At 40.1% G+C, this 21,749-nt stretch overlaps 1 protein-coding gene across 2 annotated transcripts in view; it reads left to right on the top strand.

Annotated features, from left to right (window-relative positions):
* Positions 1-21,749, top strand: part of LOC144062691 (uncharacterized) — a 161,971-nt gene that overhangs the window by 64,511 nt on the left and 75,711 nt on the right. For both annotated transcript variants that reach the window (XR_013296437.1, XM_077584323.1), the window contains exon 3: positions 95-171. Coding sequence is in view for 1 of the 2 variants with exons in the window: in XM_077584323.1 (XP_077440449.1) it covers positions 144-171 (28 nt within the window). In the remaining variant the exon portion in view is untranslated. The remainder of the gene's footprint in view (positions 1-94; positions 172-21,749) is intronic.

Raw genomic sequence — 21,749 nt, forward strand, 5'->3', positions numbered from 1 at the left:
CGCTCACTGTTATGCACACATACTGACTTAGTTTCCTTAAATATTTAGATCCGCCGTGAAGGCTAAATGCTTCTGTTTATTCTGTCACTTTCAGTTTGGACTCAGAGAAGAGAGCTTGTCCGACACCTCGGTTCAGCTTGCGAATGTCACATGACCAAGCGCAGAAAACAGGTGAGCCGTGATTGATTCGTTATCTGAGCCCTGAGCAATTAGTGCCAAAATGGCCACCCCTGGATGGATAAGAACCGGTGGATTTTTGCTCCCTAATTCATATTCCACAAACGCAATATTTATCAAAATGCTTCCTTTATACTATTGGGGGAGTATGTAACATATTAGTAAATAAACAGAAGGGGGAAAAGGCCAAATTATGAGACAAAATAATTTCCTACAACCTCCAACAACATGTTTTGAAGCAGGGATTTATTTAACTAAATTACTACTATTACTATTAACTAAAATTATAATCAGATTCAGCATAATGGGGAGTAGTATTGTCAATAATTTGTTTTTTTGTTTTTTTTCCCAGTCTGACAAATATAATATTGCTTCACATGAAATTGGTCTGTGGCGCAAAAAAAGCTGCTTTATGCTACTATTCAAAATGGCCTCAGTTGCCTCAAGACAAAATTCATAGCACTCACTTTCACACTATTCAAAAGTTATTATTAGCGTCTGAATCGATTAATTGGCTGATTAATCACAAAATGTACAATGAATAAACTTCACATTTCACTGCTTTACAACAACAGCAAAGATCGGCTGTCTTTTTTGCCGATTAAAAAAAGAAAAAAAATCCCCCAGGAAATGTTTGTCATTATTTGTGTCTTATTTTGTAGTGTGTTAAAAAAAAAATCTTCAGATTTAATTTCTTATTTTATTTTTAAATCCCTTGAAATATTTCATTATTTGTGTCGTATTTTTTCAGTTTTTTTCAGATTTTTTTTTTTTTGGGTGGTGGTGGAAATGTTTCAATTTCATTATCTGTGTCGAATGTAATGTGTTAATGTGTAAAAAAAAAAAAAAAAATCAGCCGTTTTTTTTTTTTTTTAACATTTATATATCTTTGTGGGGGGTGCTGTAAATGTTTTTAAAAGTCTTTCTTTCTTTTTAATTTATTTATTTACCGGTGGTAACGTTTGAATGGCATTCATTTATTTGTCTTCCGGTGTAATGGCTTAATGTGTTATTTATTTATTTCTTTTTCTATAGGTTACGATTAATCGCTCAAGCCCTTTTAATTGAGAGCCATTGAGAAAAAATATGAATGAAACACAAATGAGGAATTATTAATGGAGTAGTCCCCTTTTCTCCAAGCTACCAACTCAATTGGTAATTGGCCTGGAACCCGTCCCCTCTGGCCTCTCTTCTGGCCTTCTTCCCCACGCTACGATCCATCACAAAGCTGCTCCGTGTCCCCTGGGCAATGGGCCCCGTCCCCTAATCTCCCCATCCTGCTGTGATTCCATCACTGCGGCGGAGCCACACAGAAAGATTATCCGAGGCCTCCGCTTATGACAGATGTGTCCGACGCGTGATTTGTGCGTGTTTTATTGACTCTGGCCATCTGTTAATACAGTTGCCGGTTCCTCTTCTTGTGTTTGTTGACGCACGCAGACAGGACCGCTCGGTGCCAGAAGAAACATACGGCCGAGGAGAGGCCGGCGATAAAGAGACGCAGAGAGAGTGGAGCGGGAGCACGGAGGCTAATATTTTATAAAATGGCTGCTGGTTTAAGTGTTAACCTGCGACCTGCCCATAGAAGCGAAGCATTTGTTTGAGCTGGCACCTTTTTATTCAAGTGCGGCGAGCGCAGGCCGCGTTGCTTGACGGATGAGTCTCAGATGTTTCAGAAAAGGGCTTTAAATTCCTCCGCCTGGAGGAAAGTGAGCGATTGCTGGGGATGTATGGAATTCTTGGTGGTAGCGCTCCCTCAATTCCCTCCGCTCGCCACGGAAGGCTTGTGAGCAGCAGTTGGCGGCATTCCTCGGATTGTCCGTTTGCGTGTGTCAGTTTATGCTCGTAGACACTGTGAGAGAATGACGATGGCACGCCGCAGTTGTTGTCTCACGTTACACTCCTCGTCTTGTGTGTTGCTTTTTTTCTTGTTGTAAATGTTAAGGGGCGTGGCACATCCCCTTAACGGTTTTCACTACCATGGAAGCAATGCAGCTTAAAAGGCTTCCATTAAGGGCGGTCTTGTTGGAGGTACTGAACCCCAACAGATTCCTATGCACATTCACCAAAGCACCAAACCCTTCTATATTTAAAAAAAAAAAGGGGAAAAAAAGTGATTGTTGTTTTCAAATTCAAGACATAGGTGTAGGGTTTACTGGAAAGAAATGCAAAAACAGAGTGTTGGGTAGAAGTGCATCCACAATTGAATATAAAAGTGGAAGGAAGCTTTTTCATGCTACTCGTTCTCAACACAGTTCACCATATTGTCAACCGTTTTGGAACACTTTGACTGCTCTTTCAAGACCCAACACCAGGAAAGAGTTTATTTCTAGCCTTGTCCGTTCTTCAGTAATCAACAGTGCAACATGGGTTGATTTCACCAAAAACACCAGTTCCTGGTCACTTTTTATTGTTTTTGACACCTCACAGTATATAACAACAAAATCAGACTCAGGAAGGGCAAAAAAATATAAAAAAATAAAAATATATATATAATTTAGGGTTGTGAGGCAATACATTTTTTTAATCGTAATTAATCGCATGACTTCAATAGTTAACTTAAAATTAATTGCAAATTTTATATCTCTTAGATAAGTTAAGAAAATAAGTTTTTGTTTTCTTGTTAGCATAAAAGTGGGAAAAATGTTAAACTAAAAGAAATATGACTGCATATTATGGTCATTGGTACAGTAATTTTATAATAATTCATACAATTTTGTTCAAATTAAAAAGCTGTACTGTCTGATATTGATTTGTGTTGAGGTCATTTTTCTGCCACTAGATGGCATCATTGCATTCGTAAGACGTTGGTGACAGCTCAGTGCATTTTTCTTTTCATATTAAGAGCTATCTAGTCTTTAACATGAAGCAACTTGTGAAATTCTGCACATTTACAAAATGGTAAAATACAACTTGACCCCAGTAGCCTCAAATCTATACATTATTATTAAATAAATGTATTACTGCAAAATGTTGACATGGACGTGTCTGCTGCGTTGCGACTGGAATTCCCCCAGTACAGGCTTTCCAAGCAAGGGGTGGTCATTAGTTGCGTGTTTAACAAATGAGTGGCGTTAAATGAACTTTAAATTAACTCAAAATTAACAGACTAAATTTGACACCCCTAATATATTTATATATATATACAACTGACATCACATGGCTCGAGTTGAATGTCAAGCACTCCACTCCATGAACTGCATATCTTTATTCTGTTGGAGTATGAGCTTCCTAACCTTGTCAACTTCCATCTTAGCATTTATCTCTCTGATTAAAGTGTTTTCCCAACATAAATGGAGAAGCTGAAAGGAACATCGCTATACAAATGGTAGGATTCATCCTATCCCTGACTCATAAAATACTCATCCTGCAAACATCCTCCTCGAAGAAAGTCTTTCCAGAAGAAGAGAGGAAGTTGTTGTGCGCGCAAGTCCAACAGCAATTTGCATCCATTTTCACTTCCTCCACATGTAATAGCCAGCGCCGCTATGCCTGAAAGGTGACACAATTACATCGTCACGCTTAAGCCACTCACTCAGCAAGGATTGGTTACCACGGTGCGAGTCGTTTTATCTGCTGCCAGGCCAGCGCGCTCCTCGCTCTTCCCGCCATGTCGCAATGTTGTGATCTCTTGACGTCACCGCCACCCGGCCATTTAAAACCCCAGAACTTTACGTGAACCTGCTGAAGTCGGCGTCTGGCCCGGGTAAACACACAAGCGAAGGGGGTGTGGGTGGGTGGGGGGTGGGGGGGGAGGTTGACTCGGGACGCGGTTCCGTTAAGTGCAGAGGAAAAGCGTCCAATAAGCCTGTTGGGAGCCAACAGCGCCAAAGCTCACCCTTATTCGCTGAGAGTAGACAGAGATGGGAAGTTGGATCACAGCTGCTCGGAAAGGAGGCGTGTAGGTAACAGACCGCGTTTCGACATGCGTTTTTGCTGAGAGAGAGGGAAAATAAAACAGATGAAAAAGTAAAGTACGTGTGCCCTCACTAATACGCGGCTCATATTCGCCCACAAGATTGTTTTCCTTAAAGTGGAAGTCAAGTCAAAAACAATTATTTATAATGTGTTCTATAAAACAGCTGAGACGTGATTGGTCGTTACCTGAGCACCAGTCAACAGCAAGTGGCAAAATGGCCGCCCCCCTGAGATGGATAAAAAAATGGGTGGATTTTGCTGCTTAATTCATATTCCACAAACACAATATTAATCAGAATGCCGTGTTTAGACTAGTGGGGGATATATAGAACATATTATTGTAAAGAACATTTTTGACTTGACTTTCCCTTTAACCTGTTGTGCCTAATAGAAAATTAGTCAGACTTTACCCAGTCTAACCACCAAGACTAGAATTTCAGAAAGCATAACCCCCCACCCCAAATCATAGCTTGTGTTATATTTACAATCTAAGATTTTGCTATAGGCAATTGTAAACCTTTTTAGGGTAGATAATAGGGATGGGCCAATACCGATACCAGGTAACGGTATCATGCCGATACCTGGCCTTAGTTCAAGGTATCAGTACTCTCAACAACTGCTGATATTGGTAACCCTCTTGTGCCCGATTTACGATCAGGAACTATAAGTAGAAATGAGAAGAATGTAAAATTCCCATTAATTTCATGCAATTTTAAGGAATTATATACAGATTCCTCTTTAAAATTGTCTGTCATAGATTATTATTATTTTTTTTAATTTTATGTATCAAATACTGTGGTATTGGTATCGGTGACTATTCAAGAGTTGAGTATACTTTTTGAAAGTGTATTGGGATCATAGTTTGTGGTAAATGAAAGTATATATCAATATCAATATAGGTAATCATAAAACATTTTGGAGATGCTAATAATTTTTTTGCTATTTGCGGTATGACGGTAATATTGCCATAAGGAAAGCATTTGAGGCCTTGCACACTGACGTTTTAAATTCCACTTCAATCTAAAATGAAAGCGACCTCACACCTAAGCTACTGTACATGATTGCAGGCCCACAAATCCACTTGAAGCTCACGTCTTCTACCTCTTTGACTCTCTTGTTCGCCTTCAACTTTGACCAGTGGCGGCTTAAGGTAGCCGCAGGGGTCCGCGAGAAGAAAAACAAAATCCCTCACAGAGAGAAGTCTGTTTTCAGCAGAGCTTAGATGTGTTCAAAAAGTAGTTGTGTCTGCGTGAGGGGCCGACTGGACCCAACTTGGGTTAAATATTATGAAGAAATAACTATCGTTGCATCTCTCTCACAACCAGGCGGGTGTAGAATAACCCTGATCGGAAAGATAAGCGGACTCGACTCAAAAACACACATGTTGAGATTTGTTTGACTTTTTATCCATATGTGAAGATGCTAAAGCGATGCACTCGGTTTTAAAAAGGGAAAATTTACATTTTGCAACATCTATAAATTGTTCGCTGGATGATATGCGTATAATTTCCCCACCTACCAAACTTTACCTTACTTTATCTTAATTCATGAAAAATTTTATTTCAGTTAACTTAGTCTATTTGGTCTCATGTTAATCCACCAATCAGCAGTCAGAGCATCATTTTACTTTTACAAAATGGGCAATTTATCACCATGAGGTTGCTTGCACAAGGGAAGCGACTTCTACTTGCGGCAGCAGAATTGGTGGGGGAGAAAAAAAGCGGGCACCCATAAAAGCTATGGAAATAATTTTCACTGGTAGATGCACCACTTCACACAATTAGTGTGTGACTCCGTGTATACTATGCAACACAGATACTCATCTGCGCGTCGAACGAAACTCATTGCAGCTCTGCTTACCTTTTTGCGTTATCACTTGAAAATGGTTTGATCTTCACAAATCTTTAGCCGAGACACTGAGTGAAGGGATTATATAAATTAGCCAAAATTCAGAACAGCTCGCTCACACACATCATTTTGAAAAAGGCAGATAATAAAAGATTTATTTGGTAAAAGCCGATCAAAATTTCCATCGCGTCCACTTTAAACTGATCATCAAGAAGAAACTCAACTCGACTCAAGAGCACATTGCTGTACACAAAGTGCTGTACACGGAGTCAAAAATTTGGAATACAAAAACAGTTAATACAATAAAAACCAAAAACAGTCAACATCATAAAACACAAAAACGGAGCTGAGGCTCATGCTGAGTTGAAAGGCAAAGAAAAAAAATTGTGTTTTAAGATGAGTTTTAAAAATCGACAGAGGGGGCTTAACTAAAGTTGAGCATTTTTCTACCAACTGGAGACACTTGAGGGAGGGCTGTCTGACTCCCAAATAAAGTACATTACTATAATCCAGCCGAGGCTTTTATGAAAAGAAGCCTATCGTAATTGTGGAATAAATTTAATCTGATAGTCGAGTTCTAGTATGTATTAAACAGTTGTTGCATAGTGCAGCTTGCATCACACTTGTGATTATAGTGACAAAAAAGGATCCATAGTGCAACCTCTGGGACGTACTTAATGCTTTAATTGGCATGTAATGAGTTAATTGACCCCTACTGTTGTTCAAAAAGGGGCCCAGGGTTCAGATGTAACCGGAGGCTTTTGGGGGTGCAGGTGAGGTTGGAGTGCTTCCTGTGTCACATGCGCAGCGGAGGTCGCCGTCCGCCCCTTTGAAGCCAGACACAAACACTGGAAACACTTTCATGGGCCCGATGTGTCATCGCAGCCGGCTCCCATGTATATGTATGGGACCGCCTTCAAATATACAAAGTCCAATTTGCCCGCTACGGGCCAACCTCAGGATAATGAATCGCATGTGATGGGTTTGGGATCCGCCGGCCTGAGTCATCACCAGATGTTTGGACAGGATGACTTCCAGTTCTGAGGGAAGAACTGTGCACTTTTTCAACGGCAACCCGACACGGAGACAAAGAAAAGCAGTCAACAAACATTTGCTGCCGCGATTAGTAGCGCATCAGGGCTTGTAAAACGTTGAAGGGCCGCGCTGTCTCTGGAGGGCAGACCAAAGTGTTCCTCGGCTCTCTAATTGGGGCGACGCGAGCCAAATGAGAGGAGTGTTTGAGGTCAGCAACAGAGGAGGAAGTAGCTGAGGCGGCGGGCCTTCAGATAAAAGCTTACAGGTGCGCGCCAGCGCGCTCTTACATATGCATGCAAGCTGTGGCGCTTGTTTGTTCTGCTGTCTGTTTGCACGCGGGAAAGCATCGTGTGTGTGTGTTTGCGCGGTCCGAGCGGGCTGTGTACTCGGGACAACCATTCGCCGGTCTCGTCAGATTGTTGGACTGTGCTGAATGAGGCTTGCTTGGGTAGTTCTAAGTCATCTTGGAGAAACAAGATCTGTGTGGGTGCGTGCGATTGTGCGAGTTTCAGAGGGTGAACATGTTTGGGTGTGTTCGTACATTTGAATGAGTGAATGTATCGACTGTGAGTGTTTGCGCGCAGGCTTGCTAGCGTGGGTTTGAATTTGTGAGATGGTGATACAGTTTGTGTGTGCGTTTAAGTAAATTTGAGTAAGTCTGAGATAGTCCCTTTGGGTGTGTGTTTGTGTGTGTATGAATGTGTGAGAGTGATAGAGTGTGTGTGTACAGTGTACGTGTTTGTGTGTGAATGTTCTGAGAGAGCGAGAGTGAGAGACCATTGGGAGTGATAATGTTTGTTGTGAGAGTTTAGTGAATATTTTGCCAGTGTGTGAATGAGAGGAGTGATTGCCAGTCCGTTTGAGTGAGAGTGGTACTGTTTGTGTTTGAGATAGTGAGTGAGTGAATGTATCGACTGTGAGTGTTTAAGTGAATTTGAGTAAGTCTGAGAGAGTCCCTTTGGGTGTGTGTTTGTGTGTGTATGAATGTGTGAGAGTGATAGAGTGTGTGTGTACAGTGTACGTGTTTGTGTGTGAATGTTCTGAGAGAGCGAGAGTGAGAGACCATTGGGAGTGATAATGTTTATTGTGAGAGTTTAGTGAATATTTTGCCAGTGTGTGAATGAGAGGAGTGATTGCCAGTCCGTTTGAGTGAGAGTGGTACTGTTTGTGTTTGAGATAGTGAGTGAGTGAATGTATCGACTGTGAGTGTTTAAGTGAATTTGAGTATTTATGAGAGAGTCCCTTTGGGTGTGTGTTTATGTGTGTATGAACGTGTGAGAGTGATACAGTGTGTGTGTACAGTGTACGTCTTTGTGTGGGAATGTCCTGAGAGAGCGAGAGTGAGAGACCATTGGGAGTGATAGTGTTTGTGTGTGAATGTTCTGAGAGAGCGAGAGTGAGAGACCATTGGGAGTGGTAGTGTTTGTTGTGAGAGTTTAGTGAATGTTCTGCCAGTGTGTGAATGAGAGGAGTGATTGCCAGTCAGTTTGTGTGAGAGTGGTACTGTTTGAGTTTGAGAGAGTGAGTGAGTGAATGTATCAACTGTGAGTGTTTGCGCGCAGGCTTGCTAGCGTGAGTTTGAATTTGTGTGACGGTGATACAGTTTGTGTGTGCGTTTAAGTGAATTTGAGTAATTATGAGAGAGTCCCTTTGGATGTGTATGAATGTGTGAGAGTGATACAGTGTGTTTGTACAGTGTACGTCTTTGTGTGTGAATGTTCTGAGAGAGCAAGAGTGAGAGACCATTGGGAGTGGTAGTGTTTGTTGTGAGAGTTTAGTGAATGTTCTGCCAGTGTGTGAATGAGAGGAGTGATTGCCAGTCAGTTGTGTGAGAGTGGTACTGTTTGAGTTTGAGAGAGTGAGTGAGTGAATGTATCATCTGTGAGTGTTTGCGCACAGGCTTGCTAGCGTGGGTTTGAATTTGTGTGATGGTGATACAGTTTGTGTGTGCGTTTAAGTGAATTTGAGTATTTATGAGAGAGTCCCTTTGGGTGTGTGTTTATGTGTGTATGAATGTGTGAGAGTGATACAGTGTGTGTGTACAGTGTACGTCTTTGTGTGTGTATGAATGTGTGAGAGTGATACAGTGTGTGTGTACAGTGTACGTCTTTGTGTGTGAATCCCTGAGAGAGCAAGAGTGAGAGACCATTGGGAGTGATAGTGTTTGTTGTGAGAGTTTAGTGAATGTTCTGCCAGTGTGTGAATGAGAGTAGTGATTGCCAGTTTGTCAGTGTGAGAGTGGTACTGTTTGTGTTTGAGAGAGTGAGTAAGTGAATGTTCTGTATAAATGTGTTTTGTAAGAGAGTTAGTGTGTAAATGATAGTGTGTGTGTGTGTGTGTGTGTGTGAGTGTGTGAGTGTAGTGATACTGTTTGTGTAGTGTGAGTGAGTTTGCATGGGTGTGAGAGTAAGTGAATGTTCTGTAGGCGTGAGGGTTGAGTGTCAGTTGGTTTGTGTGAGTGGTCCTGTTACAACGTGCGTTTGTGTTCCTGTGAGAGGCATGAGAGGAGTGTCAATCTGCCTGTGTGGGTATGAATGTTTGCGTGAGAGTGATTTTTATTTGTGTGTGGGCGAATTTGAGTGTGTTGACAGTGAGTGAATGTGTCGGGTGTGCATGTGTATGGTGGTAGCCTGTGAGTGTCAGTGAGTCCATTTGTGTGTGAGAGAGTGATACTGTGTGTTTGTGTGAGAGAGTGTGTGAATATGCCGTGTGTGTGTGTGTTTTCCTGCATGTTGTGCGCATGAGAGAGCAAGTGTCAGCATGCGGTGTTGTTGTAGGTGAGGGCGAGGATCTCCCCTGATGGGCTGCCGTGGCAGAAAGGCCAGCTTTGATCGAAGGCCCAAAAAGAGGGAGGGGGGGGGGCAAGGGGGAGGGGGTGGGGGGTTCTTACCAGGAGAGCCAAGAGGTGAACCAAAGCTACAAAAACGACTCAAACAATTCAAGTCTCGCGTTATTTTATCCTCAGCAATAAACGTCCTCTTTGCTGCTTAATCTCCCCGTCACTGCATCGCCCTCATCCCGATAATTGAATAATGCATGCATTCAACGGGCTGGCCCCGGCGTATCGATTGTCCACACATTGAGCTGCGTGCGGAATCTGTTGGAAGCGTCCCAGGAGACAAACCGGCCACATGTGTGCACAAAGTATTCACGCTCAATGCATGCCGATTAGGTCACGATTGCCTGCAGGCAAACACATTTAAAAGATGTTTAAGCATCTATCGGCTGTTTACGCTGCATTGCTAATAGGCCGCTGTTTACAGTTATTGTGCCTTGATACATTCCTACTAAATACACAGCACAAAGAAAAAAGTCTCTTTAAGGACTTTGCATAATCGTGTCATGTCAAAACTGCCTCTTTTTTTTTTTTGTCATTGACATGCTTAAACTGAGAATTGAAGTTGACACCATAAATTGACAACAGTTGCATTTCGGACTTATAAAAGTATAATGCAATACAATAAAGTAGATGTCGAAAAAATGCTTGATTTAGCTTGATTATTATTATTATTTTATTTTTATTTTTATTTTTTGATAGCAGGTAGCCAACAGTTATTCAGAAACAACAAAATAAATTATTAATCTGCTACTAGCTCCTTTCAAGACATAACCGCTCAGTTTCAGAAAACCGTGCACCGTGATTGGTCCTTTCCTGAGCCTTGAGCAACTGTGATGTCATCTTCAGTCAATGGCAAAATAGCGGCCCCCTGGGATGGATCAAAATCGGGGGATTCGTATTCCACAAACACCATAATAATCAGAATGTCGTGTTTAAATGAGTGCGGCTGCATAGAATATATTCTTGTAAAGTGAATGTGTTGTGTTGACTTCTTTAAGGGGGCGGGGCCTATTGAGTGACATCAGGAGCTTGGCTTTTATTTTTAATGCTCTTTGTAAGTGGACTTATTTAGTTTAATTTTTTTTAAAGACCATTTGTAACATTTTCAACCAATCTGACACCTTGTTAATTACTACAACAAATAATAATAATGATAAATATAAACGTTTGTTTTTCACACATTAGTAGCCTACTAAAATTGCGTAACACATGAACTAATCCCGACTGTTTTTTGGAGACACATTGAGAACATTACCGTCATTCCCCACAGAGCCCACAGACGATTAGATGAGCATTTGAAAAATATATATTTTCCTGCAAGCGCTGCGTGACTTGTTTCGACGCAAAGCTCGTATTTGATGCTGAAAGGGACACCGCACTTCCGTTATAATTATGGCGGCGCTGATGTCTGTCTGAGCAAGCAAGACGCTCCACTCGCCTGCTCCTCGGCATGCAATGGGAAAAACAAAAAAAACAAAAAAACGTTTAGTGTGGTTTCGGCCCCACTTTTTGGGTCCCCATATGTGCCGCCTGCGCGCCTTGTGGGGCGGACTGAAAAAGAAAAACAACAATTAGACATGAATGTGTGTGTCCAAACAAACGAGTCAAAGGGCCTGTTGTGTTTGTGGGAAGAGGATTGGTGGGCGACGGGAGAGAGAGCGCCGCTTCTCTCTGTGAGCTGACCCCGCGTTTGAGTCCTGCCGCGCCGGCCCGAGACGTGCAGATGGGCCGCTCGCCCCCTCCCCTCACCTCGCTTTCATTATCTGTTAGTCCCAGTTCAACTCCCGTGAATCCAGTTCACTTTCATTCACCTCAATGGTTTTCCACTTCACTGCTTCTTCTCTGTTTTTAGGGGCTGGGAAAATAATGATAGCGCTAATGATCGTATCGCTATCAATTCTATACACTTGGATGAGGTTACGTCCACATTTTTCAATATGGAGATATGCAAATGATATTCCATGCCATGATTTCATCATGGGTCAGTACTTTCTGGCTCCTGGAGGTGGCGCTCCCAATGAGAATGGAGTCGAAATGACTATTTCTTATCAGTGTTTTTGTAAAGCAGAAAATAAATGGATAAATATTAAACAATGAGCCTGTATTAATCCCAAAGTAAATTTAAAACATAATTTGGGTTAAACATATGAAAATGTAAAAAAATGCGCTTAAAGAGACATTATGCAGAATCTTTAAATTTTTCAATGCTCATTCATTTAAAAAAACGCAATATTTATTTCTTTTTTCTGTGTGCGCTCATTAATTCACCTAAAACCTATTAAAAATCCCATACCGCTCACCTAAACCGAATACTTCAGAATCCAGCTAGAGTCGTGAGGTTGTCAGGAGACCCGAGGAAGGATCAAAGAACAATTTTATAGATATAAATACATATATAGATATATAATATGCAAAACAAATGTTCTATCACATCATGGTAATTTTTTTTAAATACAATTTTTTAATCGTACCTGTAACCGTTAATTATACTACATAGTTTGCACCACACCTTAGTGCTGACATGTTTTGCCAGCCATCTTTCTGCTACGGATACACGAAGGAAAAGTTAACAATCGTAGTAATTGATGGTAGGCTTACGAAGTGTGGTCTCTCTGAGGCACCGTAGTGAAGCACCCGCTTCGAAAATGTCGTAATGTTAGTTCAATAGTTGGCTTTTTAAGTCATATCAGAGTGAAGTAGCTTTTTTTTTCAGAGGAGCATGTTTTTTGTTTTTTTACGAGAAGTCGTCATTTTTAGCAAACCACCAACCACTGTCTGCCTTTACAGATCTTTAAAGACTCTATAATGAGCTCTTCTGCTTGTAATATTGCAATGCTTCTAAAATTATGCTCTTCTATAATATCGTCACCTTCCTAAAATAATGGCTGAAGTCATTATTTCTTTTTTTTTTTTTTCAGAAATTGAAAAACTGAACCAAATGTTGATTATATTACCGTCTTTTAAGGGCTTTATTTTAAGAGGGTAACGATACAATGCATACTCGTTTTTAGTGTTGTATTTTAATTGTGTTCTGATTTTCAAATAAATAAGTACTTTTTCACAAATAACATGTTTTAGTTTGTATCGATTATTTGTGTAATTAGCGATGGTAGGATATATTACGTTAGATTATGAGTAAAACAAAAATACATACCCGTACATAAGCCTACCCGTTCACTGGTAAATCCGTATATGTTTTTATGGATTTATTTATTTGTCTTTTGTTGTCGTTGGTTAGACCCCAAACCCTGTGAATTTGTATCGTCATGTCGCCGGAAGTGTCCGTCGGCAACAAATGTTCGTGCGGAAAGAAAAGGGCCAAACATTCGTTCCAGCCATTTGTAAATATGATTTTAAAATTCTAACTGTTTTGATGCATCATTTTTTTGTGTCGACACTTTTACGTGGTTGACTTAGATGTGCGGCCCTATATTGTTTGTACCAACAGTAAAATATATCCATAAGCCTTACGTAAAAAAAAAAAAAAAAAAAAAAGTGTGTTCTCCTCCACTTCCTTTTCCCTCCGTCAAGCAACAAACAAACTGCAAATCGGTCAGTCAGTCCACGCCTGTCCCAGACGAGCAAAAAATAAAGTGTTGTTCGGCTTTTTTTTTTTTCCCGTCGGCAGACACGTGAGGATGTGGTTGCAAGCCATCAAACACAATAACAGGCCCGAGCTGTCACACTCTGGCCATGTTGTGCAAAAACAATGCGGGGCGAGCGCTCAAGTTTTGCTCAACATGCCACCCGTGCTTTCGGCTGCAATCGTAGCGTGAAGAGCAAAAAGAGAAAGAGGATCCGAGGGGGCGCTATAAAAGGAAGGGAGAGATGAGAAGCGGCTATTTTAGGACGACAAGAAAGCCGCGACACGTTTCCCCGCCTCCTTTTCACTTAGATGCGTGTTGAATAGTTTCCAAAAGGCGCGGTGTGGGTTGTGTAGCTAATTTGCAGTTATTCTACCGCAGCAAGTAGGCCCTTTGCGCCTTCCGCAAACGTGCACTTAGAGCCGCGCGGCGTCTCTGTTTCGCAGCCTGTGTGGGCCTGCGGCGCGAAAACCGCATGTCCGCTCGGCTCCGCGCCGTATGGGCTCCACATCGCGTTTTTTCTCTACTCCCGGGCGGCGGGAGGTGGGTCTGCCGCTCCGCCAGGGTCCGGTAGACCTGCGTTGAGCCTCCAGTGGGTGAGGAGGGGGGCGAGCTAAATGAGTTGTTCTCAAGCTTGCGATTCATAGCTTGGACGTCCTCAAAAAATAATTTGCAATACTTTGTATCATTTTTGAAAGTGCTTACCTATATTTGGGGATGTAACAATAAAACAAACAAACACATAAACCAATTAGTTTTTTCTAGCTTTTAGCTTCTTTTAGCATTACCTTAGCTTGGGCCAATTAAAATTTCTGTTAAATAGTTGTCCCTTTTTCTTTTTTTTTTATTACTTATTTTACTTTTACTTCTGGATGTTTTTTTTAAGTAGAGCATAGGAAAAGTTTTTTTTTAATTTTATATAGTGATATCCTATTACAGCTATCAAGGAAAAATGCAACTGCTAAACCAGACAGATTTATTTATTTTTCATCCAGATGCATTGATACTGTACGTCAATAAAACCACTGGTTAAAAACATAAATGAATGAATGAATAAATAAAAAAATGAATAGGTAAAAAAAAAAAAAAAAGGGCCCGGCCCATTACTATTGTAATTTTGGTACAACTTTGGATTGTTTTGTAACCTTTATGGTGTTTTTTTTTTTTTTTGTTGGTACAAAACAGCTCAAAAGTTGGGTCAAATTGAGTAGTGGGTCGGCCCATTTTTTGACCCAAATTTGTGTCTCCGTATTTTCAAGGGTGTACCATATTGGTGCATCAAAATAAAAAATCAGTCTAAACTTTGGGTTGTTTTGATACAAAACATCAAAACAACTCAATATTGGGGACAAATTTTGGCATTTTGACAAAAGTTGGGTCAAATTTGCCCCAAGTTGCGATTTTTATTTTATTTTACCAAATTGGGTTATTTTTCACCAAACATTTTAAAGAGCTCTTAACTTGTACTTGCAGTGATAAAAACACTCGGACACTGCGACACCACCATGTTATGCGTACTATACTATTCTGTCCTTCCTTATGTGCAGTTTCGCAGTTAGCCAACTGTTCTTCAAAAAAACGTCAACGTGTGCAAATTTGTGTTTAGAATCGAATCGAATAATCCTTTATTTTCCATGGAAAATTGTCTTTGGCTCGCCAGCACAGGAGACAGGCTAACATACGTACGTACACGTTAGCTATGTTTAATTGGCGTTCTTTGAAAAAAATGGCTCCCAAAAGTTTTCCAATCCCTGACCTAAACGATTTGTTGACCGGCACAATAAATCTGTTGTGTGATTCTTGGCATGCTGAGTGGGAGGATTACAAGTTGTCACACAAAGGAATGCAAATCGCAAGCCAAACTCTGTGAGAGGCCCGCGGAGTAGCCAGCCGCATTAAGAGTTATTTGTGCCGATCTGTACCTCCTCCTCCACTATTTGAGGTTTCTCTATTAGTCCTAATAACCGTGAAGAGCCTGAGAGTAGCCACTGTATTCATCTCCAATCAATGGCTTTGCCGCCACGCACCCTATAGACCTCCACATTTGCATTCTATCAAGTGAGATGACCAGCAGGACAATGGGTGAGAAGTCGCTTTCAGGCAGGCCCGATGGTAATCTTGAATCCGAAATGAGACTATAGCAAAAATCTGTGTCTTGATATATGAGTTGCCGCACGATTTAAGGTGGAAGGATTCGATTTTGTTCAATTCAGTGGGATTCAAATTGGATTCGATCTGGCACGGCTCAATTTGAGAGGGTATGGTGCGTTGAGTTTGTTGTTGGAAGTAGACGACCATTTTACAATATGACGTAACTCTAATTTTACTAACCTATTTCCTTCAAAGAGATTTATCAAGGGCAAATAAGCGCAGCTTTTTCCTTTTTATTAAAGTGCAAATTATTAAATATAAATTTAAATTAAAGTAATCAACATCAAAGCAATTTATCCTGATTTATAACGTTTTGGTCAAATTTTTTGTTAGTTTGTGCACTCAAACCTTTACGCTGAAATTAATGAATCTATGGTTTAGATTTTGTTTTTACACCCCTAATATATATGTATATGTGTATGTATATGTATTTTCCATAACAAATGGGGGTTACTTTTAAAAATCCGTCCCTCCATCCATTTTCTGAACCACTTATTCCTCACAGGATGAAGGCGGGGGGGGGGGGGGGGGTACTGGAGGAGCCTGTCCCAGCTGTCTTCGGGCAGTAAAATCAAAACAAATTAAAAAATATAAATATAAAATTAAATATTAAAAATAAAAATAAATATTTTTAAACAAACAAATTATTTATATATATATATATATATATATATATATATATATATATATATATATATATATAATCTGCCAAAAGGTGAGTCCATGGGTGCCGTACCACAAGTATCCTCCATTGGCTGCAACCAGCAGAGGCGCTAAAGAAGCACGTGATGCCAGCTACACTGGGACCAAAATTAACTTATCTCAAATCAAGTCAAATTGTGCTTCTTTATTTTAAACATAAGAAACAAATAGTGTGTTTTGGTGCCTTAGGAACCATTTAATCGCATTTCAGGTCAATGAAAACAACTTTCACCTCAAGAATAAACATTAGATTAATACAAAACTAAGCCAACATTTTTGATGCAGCTCTTATAATTTGACGGAATGAAATGTGTGTGGTCCCGGTATTCCACTGCTCCCAGCCCTCATTTATAGCTCCTCCTAGTGGCCGCAGCGGGAAGTACAAGGAAGCTCACTCCCCAAATTACAGCCGTCATGTGTCAACTACATCAGCAGCGGCAGCAGGTCAACCCCCTGTCTGAACGAATAGAAGCGCAATTGTCGGCGTCACAAGCGCCGGCCAACTTTCTGTTCACGCAGCAGCGGCCCGGGGGCCCGGGCCGACAAAACCGCAGGACAGGGATCAGCACTGCGATAGCGGAATGATTCCACTCAACTCTCAGCAGTAGTCGATCTGCCCCACCAGCACTTGAGCTGAGAGGAAGTGCAGACTGGCTGCGTAAGCTCAGTTTTGCTGCTGCACCGTGTCAGCCAATCAGACACAAACCAACCCCCCCGAAAAAGTGCATTTCAGACATTAAATTGATCACTCGGGTCAAAGCAGTTTCAGGAAGAGGCGGATAGTGTTTTGTTCCAAATTGACAGTGGGACAAGGCCCACACAGACAATTTTGAAGTGTATGCTTATACTTATTGTACCAAAGTACTCGCCACAACCTTGCAGTGCTCTTTGTTGGTGAATTTGTGATTCTGTATTTTATTTGCTCTGGTATCTTTACTTCTACTTAAAGGGTAAGTCAACTAAAAAAATGAAATAAAATCTTGATAATTTGTTCTATGCAGCCCCAGTAGCCTAAATATGGTATTTTGGTTAATATTGCATTTGTGGAATATGAGTTAAGCAGTTTTTATCAATATCACAATGCGGCCATTTTGCCACTTGCTGTCGAGTGAAAATGACATAATAGTTGCTCAGATCTCAGGTAACAACCAATCAGTGCTCAGCTTCAGAAAACAGGTGAGCTGTGATTGGTCGTTGCCTCAACCCTGAGCAACAGATGTCATCTTCAGTCGATGACAAAATGGCCTCCCGCTGAGATGGATAAAAACGGCGTTTTGGATTTTGCTGTTTAACTCATATTCCACAAATGTAATATTAACCCATTAAGGCCTAAAGCGTTTGGCAAAACCTGCCTCTAAAACCTAAGGGTGACTTTTTCCTGGAAAAGATAGAAGCAGATAGAAACAATTCCAAAAACGTTTCAGAGTTCACACAAACATAAGTTTATCATTATAAACCTTCAATACATTTTTTTTATTTTTATCAACAAACAAATGTCGCATCAGCGGGTATATATAAAATGAAATATATTCAATGGGTTAATCACAAATGTTTAGACTAGTGAAGTCACATATATTATTGTCAAGAAAAGTTTAAGGTCGACTTCCCCTTTAAGAGTACTTTAGCCACCTCTGATCAAATCTACATATCCCCCATCTGTATTTAGATGTCCGTTCAACCTTTTTTTGTGGAATCTGCTCACCTCATTCCTTCCTTCCGTCGGGTTTGAAGCTCGATTCATGTTTCATGTCTCCACTCAGCCTGTTTTAACTGGCAATCAGTCCGGAAAGAGGACACACACACACACACACATAGTGTACACACGTGTGCATATGTGGCGTCGCTCGCTGCATGAGTTTTTCCAAACGCTCTCACTCACCTAGTGCTAATAACCGCCTTTACAGTTCACGCAGAATTGATTGTCTCCCCCGCTACTTTACACTGCACGGCAGAGATAGTTTAATTAAAGAACAACATTATCTTAGGGCCACTAGCAGTGAGGAATGCTGCGAGTGTGTGTGTGTGTGTCGGCGTGGAATCTTTTCTTTATGCCCCTTTGGCTCATTCTCCCTCAATAGCTTTTTTTACTGGTGTGTTTGTAAAACACCTTGACTCATAAGGGAGTCAGGGTGTTGTTTTACAGCCCACAGCTTTCAAAGATGAACCATAGCATTGCCCCCTGTATCTTTGAAAGCAACCCTGGTGTGTGCAAAGGGTTGCATAATGCCAAAGACCATTATTTTCAAATGCACACTTTAAGTGTGTGTTTTGTTGTGGACCATAAAGTGGGTACTAAAAGACAAGGCCATGAGAACACGAGCGCACGTGTGTCATATCGCACTCATTCAGTCATTTGAAATCTTTAATTTGGTCATTTTGGAAAAATAACAAATCTACTCGGGGATTGAGCAATTTCTGGAAAAAAAAACGCCAGCAATATACACGTTAACCACATTAACTTATTCGATAATGTCAATTATTTTTATTTTTATTTTTATTTTTATTTTTATTTTTTACATTTTTATTATTTTTTAATATTATCATTATAATTATTAAATATTGACTGCCCGTTTCAGTCGACTTGTTAATACACAAATCATAAATGAATTTAGTGTATTAATAATTTTATATAAAAAAATTGGGTTGGCACAAAATTAATTAGTGTGATAGGCTATTATTTAAATTATACAAAAATTTAGGGTTGTTCATTCCCACTTTTTTTCAGAACAATACCAGTACGAGTTCTCAACTCCAGTAGTCACCGATACCGATACCAAGTACCGATGCCACTAGTATTTTTGGTACATAAAATTTCTCTTCAAATAAACTGACAGAGAATAAAAAAAGACCTATTTATCCCAATATAGCATCTTTCCTTAAAATTGCATGAAATTAATGGCAATTTTCCATTCATCTAATTTGTACTTCCTAAAAAGGTATTGGTATTCGCAACAGTGGCCAATACACAAGCAGGGATACCTTGAAATAAGGCCGGCTATCTGCCCGATATCAATACTTGCCCATCCCTAAATAATATAAAAATCAATTATATAGAATATGTATAGTGTATGTGATGGTTGTCCCTTTTTTCATTTAAAAAAATAAATAAAATTACAAATACAATACGTAATTAAAAAAAATTCAAATGACTATATGCACTTCACTAAACCCCATCAAAAGATTAAATATAGCATTTTAATGACAGTTTGTGCGTTGCTGTGTTTTTTGTTTGTTGTGTTTCTAATGTTTTTATACATTTGAGCATGCACGAAGCCTATTAAACATGGTCAAAAATACAGCAAAGAAAACCAAAACCCATCCACATCACAGTGGAGAGGGAAAAGAAAAGCAACAGGAAAGTCAAAATACAAAAATACAACTCATCACATATAAAACATCACACAGTTACTTTTTTTTCCCAGCTTTTTTATTGGCCCAAAAACGTGACTTTCCAGTGAGCATAAGAGTTTGAGCATAATTTGAAGCCATTAGCCAGACGCTAATTTCATTTACATAGGATGACCCTCATTTACTTTGCGTGGCTTCATTTCCTAATAAATAAGATGATGTGTATTTAGCCTGTGTAATCCGACTGTTTCTTTTCTGGTCTGCTGTCGGCCTTTGAGGAAATCCGATGGGGGACTCGGGGAGGGGAGGGGCCTTTGAAACGTTCCCTCCAAATCAAGATGATTGTAACTCCTGCTCCACAAAAAGCATGAATATCAATTTCTAAGGAAAAAGGGGTGAGTGCCCCCCCTGTGCCCCTCCCCTGGCCCTCCTCGCCCCGCGACGTACTGTACTCGTTACCGTGGTAACCTCACGGGGGCAGAATGCAGATCAGGGGTTCTGGCCTCTTGTCTCACCCCCACCTCCTTACAATTCATCCTGATGACGACGAACACTTTTGTTCACGTAAAGGGCGGTCACTGTATGCTTCGGATTGTTTTGCCGTTGCTTCGCCGTATTTAGTATTTTTTTCCATTTCATTCTTTTCTAAATGAAAAATAATATAATTGTAAAAAACAAAACAAACAAAAACTATAAATACAAAACTTGGCTGAGTTCACACAAAATAATGTCATGTCTACTTCCACCTTCTGAACAGTGAAAGTAGGATTATTATTTTTATTATTATTACCAAACAGAACTGGAAGCCTGGTGGGTCACCTTTCAACACCCCGACTTTGGGACCAGAACTGCGTTTTTTATTACATAGCCAAAAACACATTTTCTCACATTTAATGCAGTTATCAGGTATGACTAACTTTTTTCCCCTTTGGAATGACATAAATCGCCTTATTCTCTTGAACCGATATTGAACCTTGTTTTTGTCCAAAGATGACATCGTGTCCCTCCGAAGCTCGGGCTGAAGACGTAGCGGCGTTTTGCGAGAGGTCAGTGTTATCTAAACAGAGCCATTGGGCTATTTGCTATAGCACCCTCCATCAGGCGGGAAGCTCTGAGGAATCAGCCCATCACTTCAATCAGCCGCGGCCGCATACGATGAATTTGTAATGCCCGAATCAGACGGGGTTATGGAGGACACGCGAGGGCCAAGCCAGCTGCTGCTTTGCGCTTACGTGTGAGTGTGTTTGTTTGTTTGTTGATGGCCGAGTTTAGACGAAAGCACGTCCATTCATCAGCTCGTCTTGGCCTACCCTGCTATATTGCACTTTTTTTGGGGGGAGTATATCTGTGGTTTATACTATTGACCAATTGAATGAGTTTTACGGCTTTTTAAGATATATTGCATATTGAATACAGTAAAAGGTAGGAAGGCAACATGGATACAAAATAAGGAACATTTAAGCAGTCTTGCGGCGTTTTCATTCTCCTGGGTTCTGATTGGCTCAGGGTATCATCACGCATTCCCAGCTAGAACAATTTAGCATAACTTCATGGAGGTCACGATCATATTTTGAATATGAAGCTATTTTATGTTAAGTGCCAAAAACTAAACGATCCGATACGCCGGAAATGCATAAAAACGGTCTTAATTTTTTTTGTTTTTATATTTTGTTTTATATTGCTCAAAATATAGCGCAGCAGTGGTTCAAAGCAAGTAAACATCTTTTTTAATAGGTTACTTATTTTATTATATATTTTGTAATTAATCGGCCAATTAATCAGAATTTTATTCTGCCAAATATCAAAATCAGCTTTGACATAAAAAAAAAAATCTTTTTTTTTCTTTCTTTTTTTTCTTCAGGAGAGCTCAGTATTGTTCATTCGATTTGACATCATCATTGCTCTCCTTTTTTTTAAAAGCAAATAAATTAAAAAAAATTAATAAAAATGTTTTTTTTTCTCTTTTTTTTTTAATATATATACATATATATACATATACACACACATATATATATATATATATTTTTTGTATGTGGGTGAGCATGTGCATGTGCGTGCGTGCGTGTGTGCGTGTGTGTATTCATCAGTTCACCTAAAGCCCATTAAAAAAGAAATCCCATACTAATTATATAATATAATAATAAATT

Source organism: Vanacampus margaritifer, chromosome 13, assembly GCF_051991255.1.
Source record: "Vanacampus margaritifer isolate UIUO_Vmar chromosome 13, RoL_Vmar_1.0, whole genome shotgun sequence".
NCBI lineage: Eukaryota > Metazoa > Chordata > Actinopteri > Syngnathiformes > Syngnathidae > Vanacampus > Vanacampus margaritifer.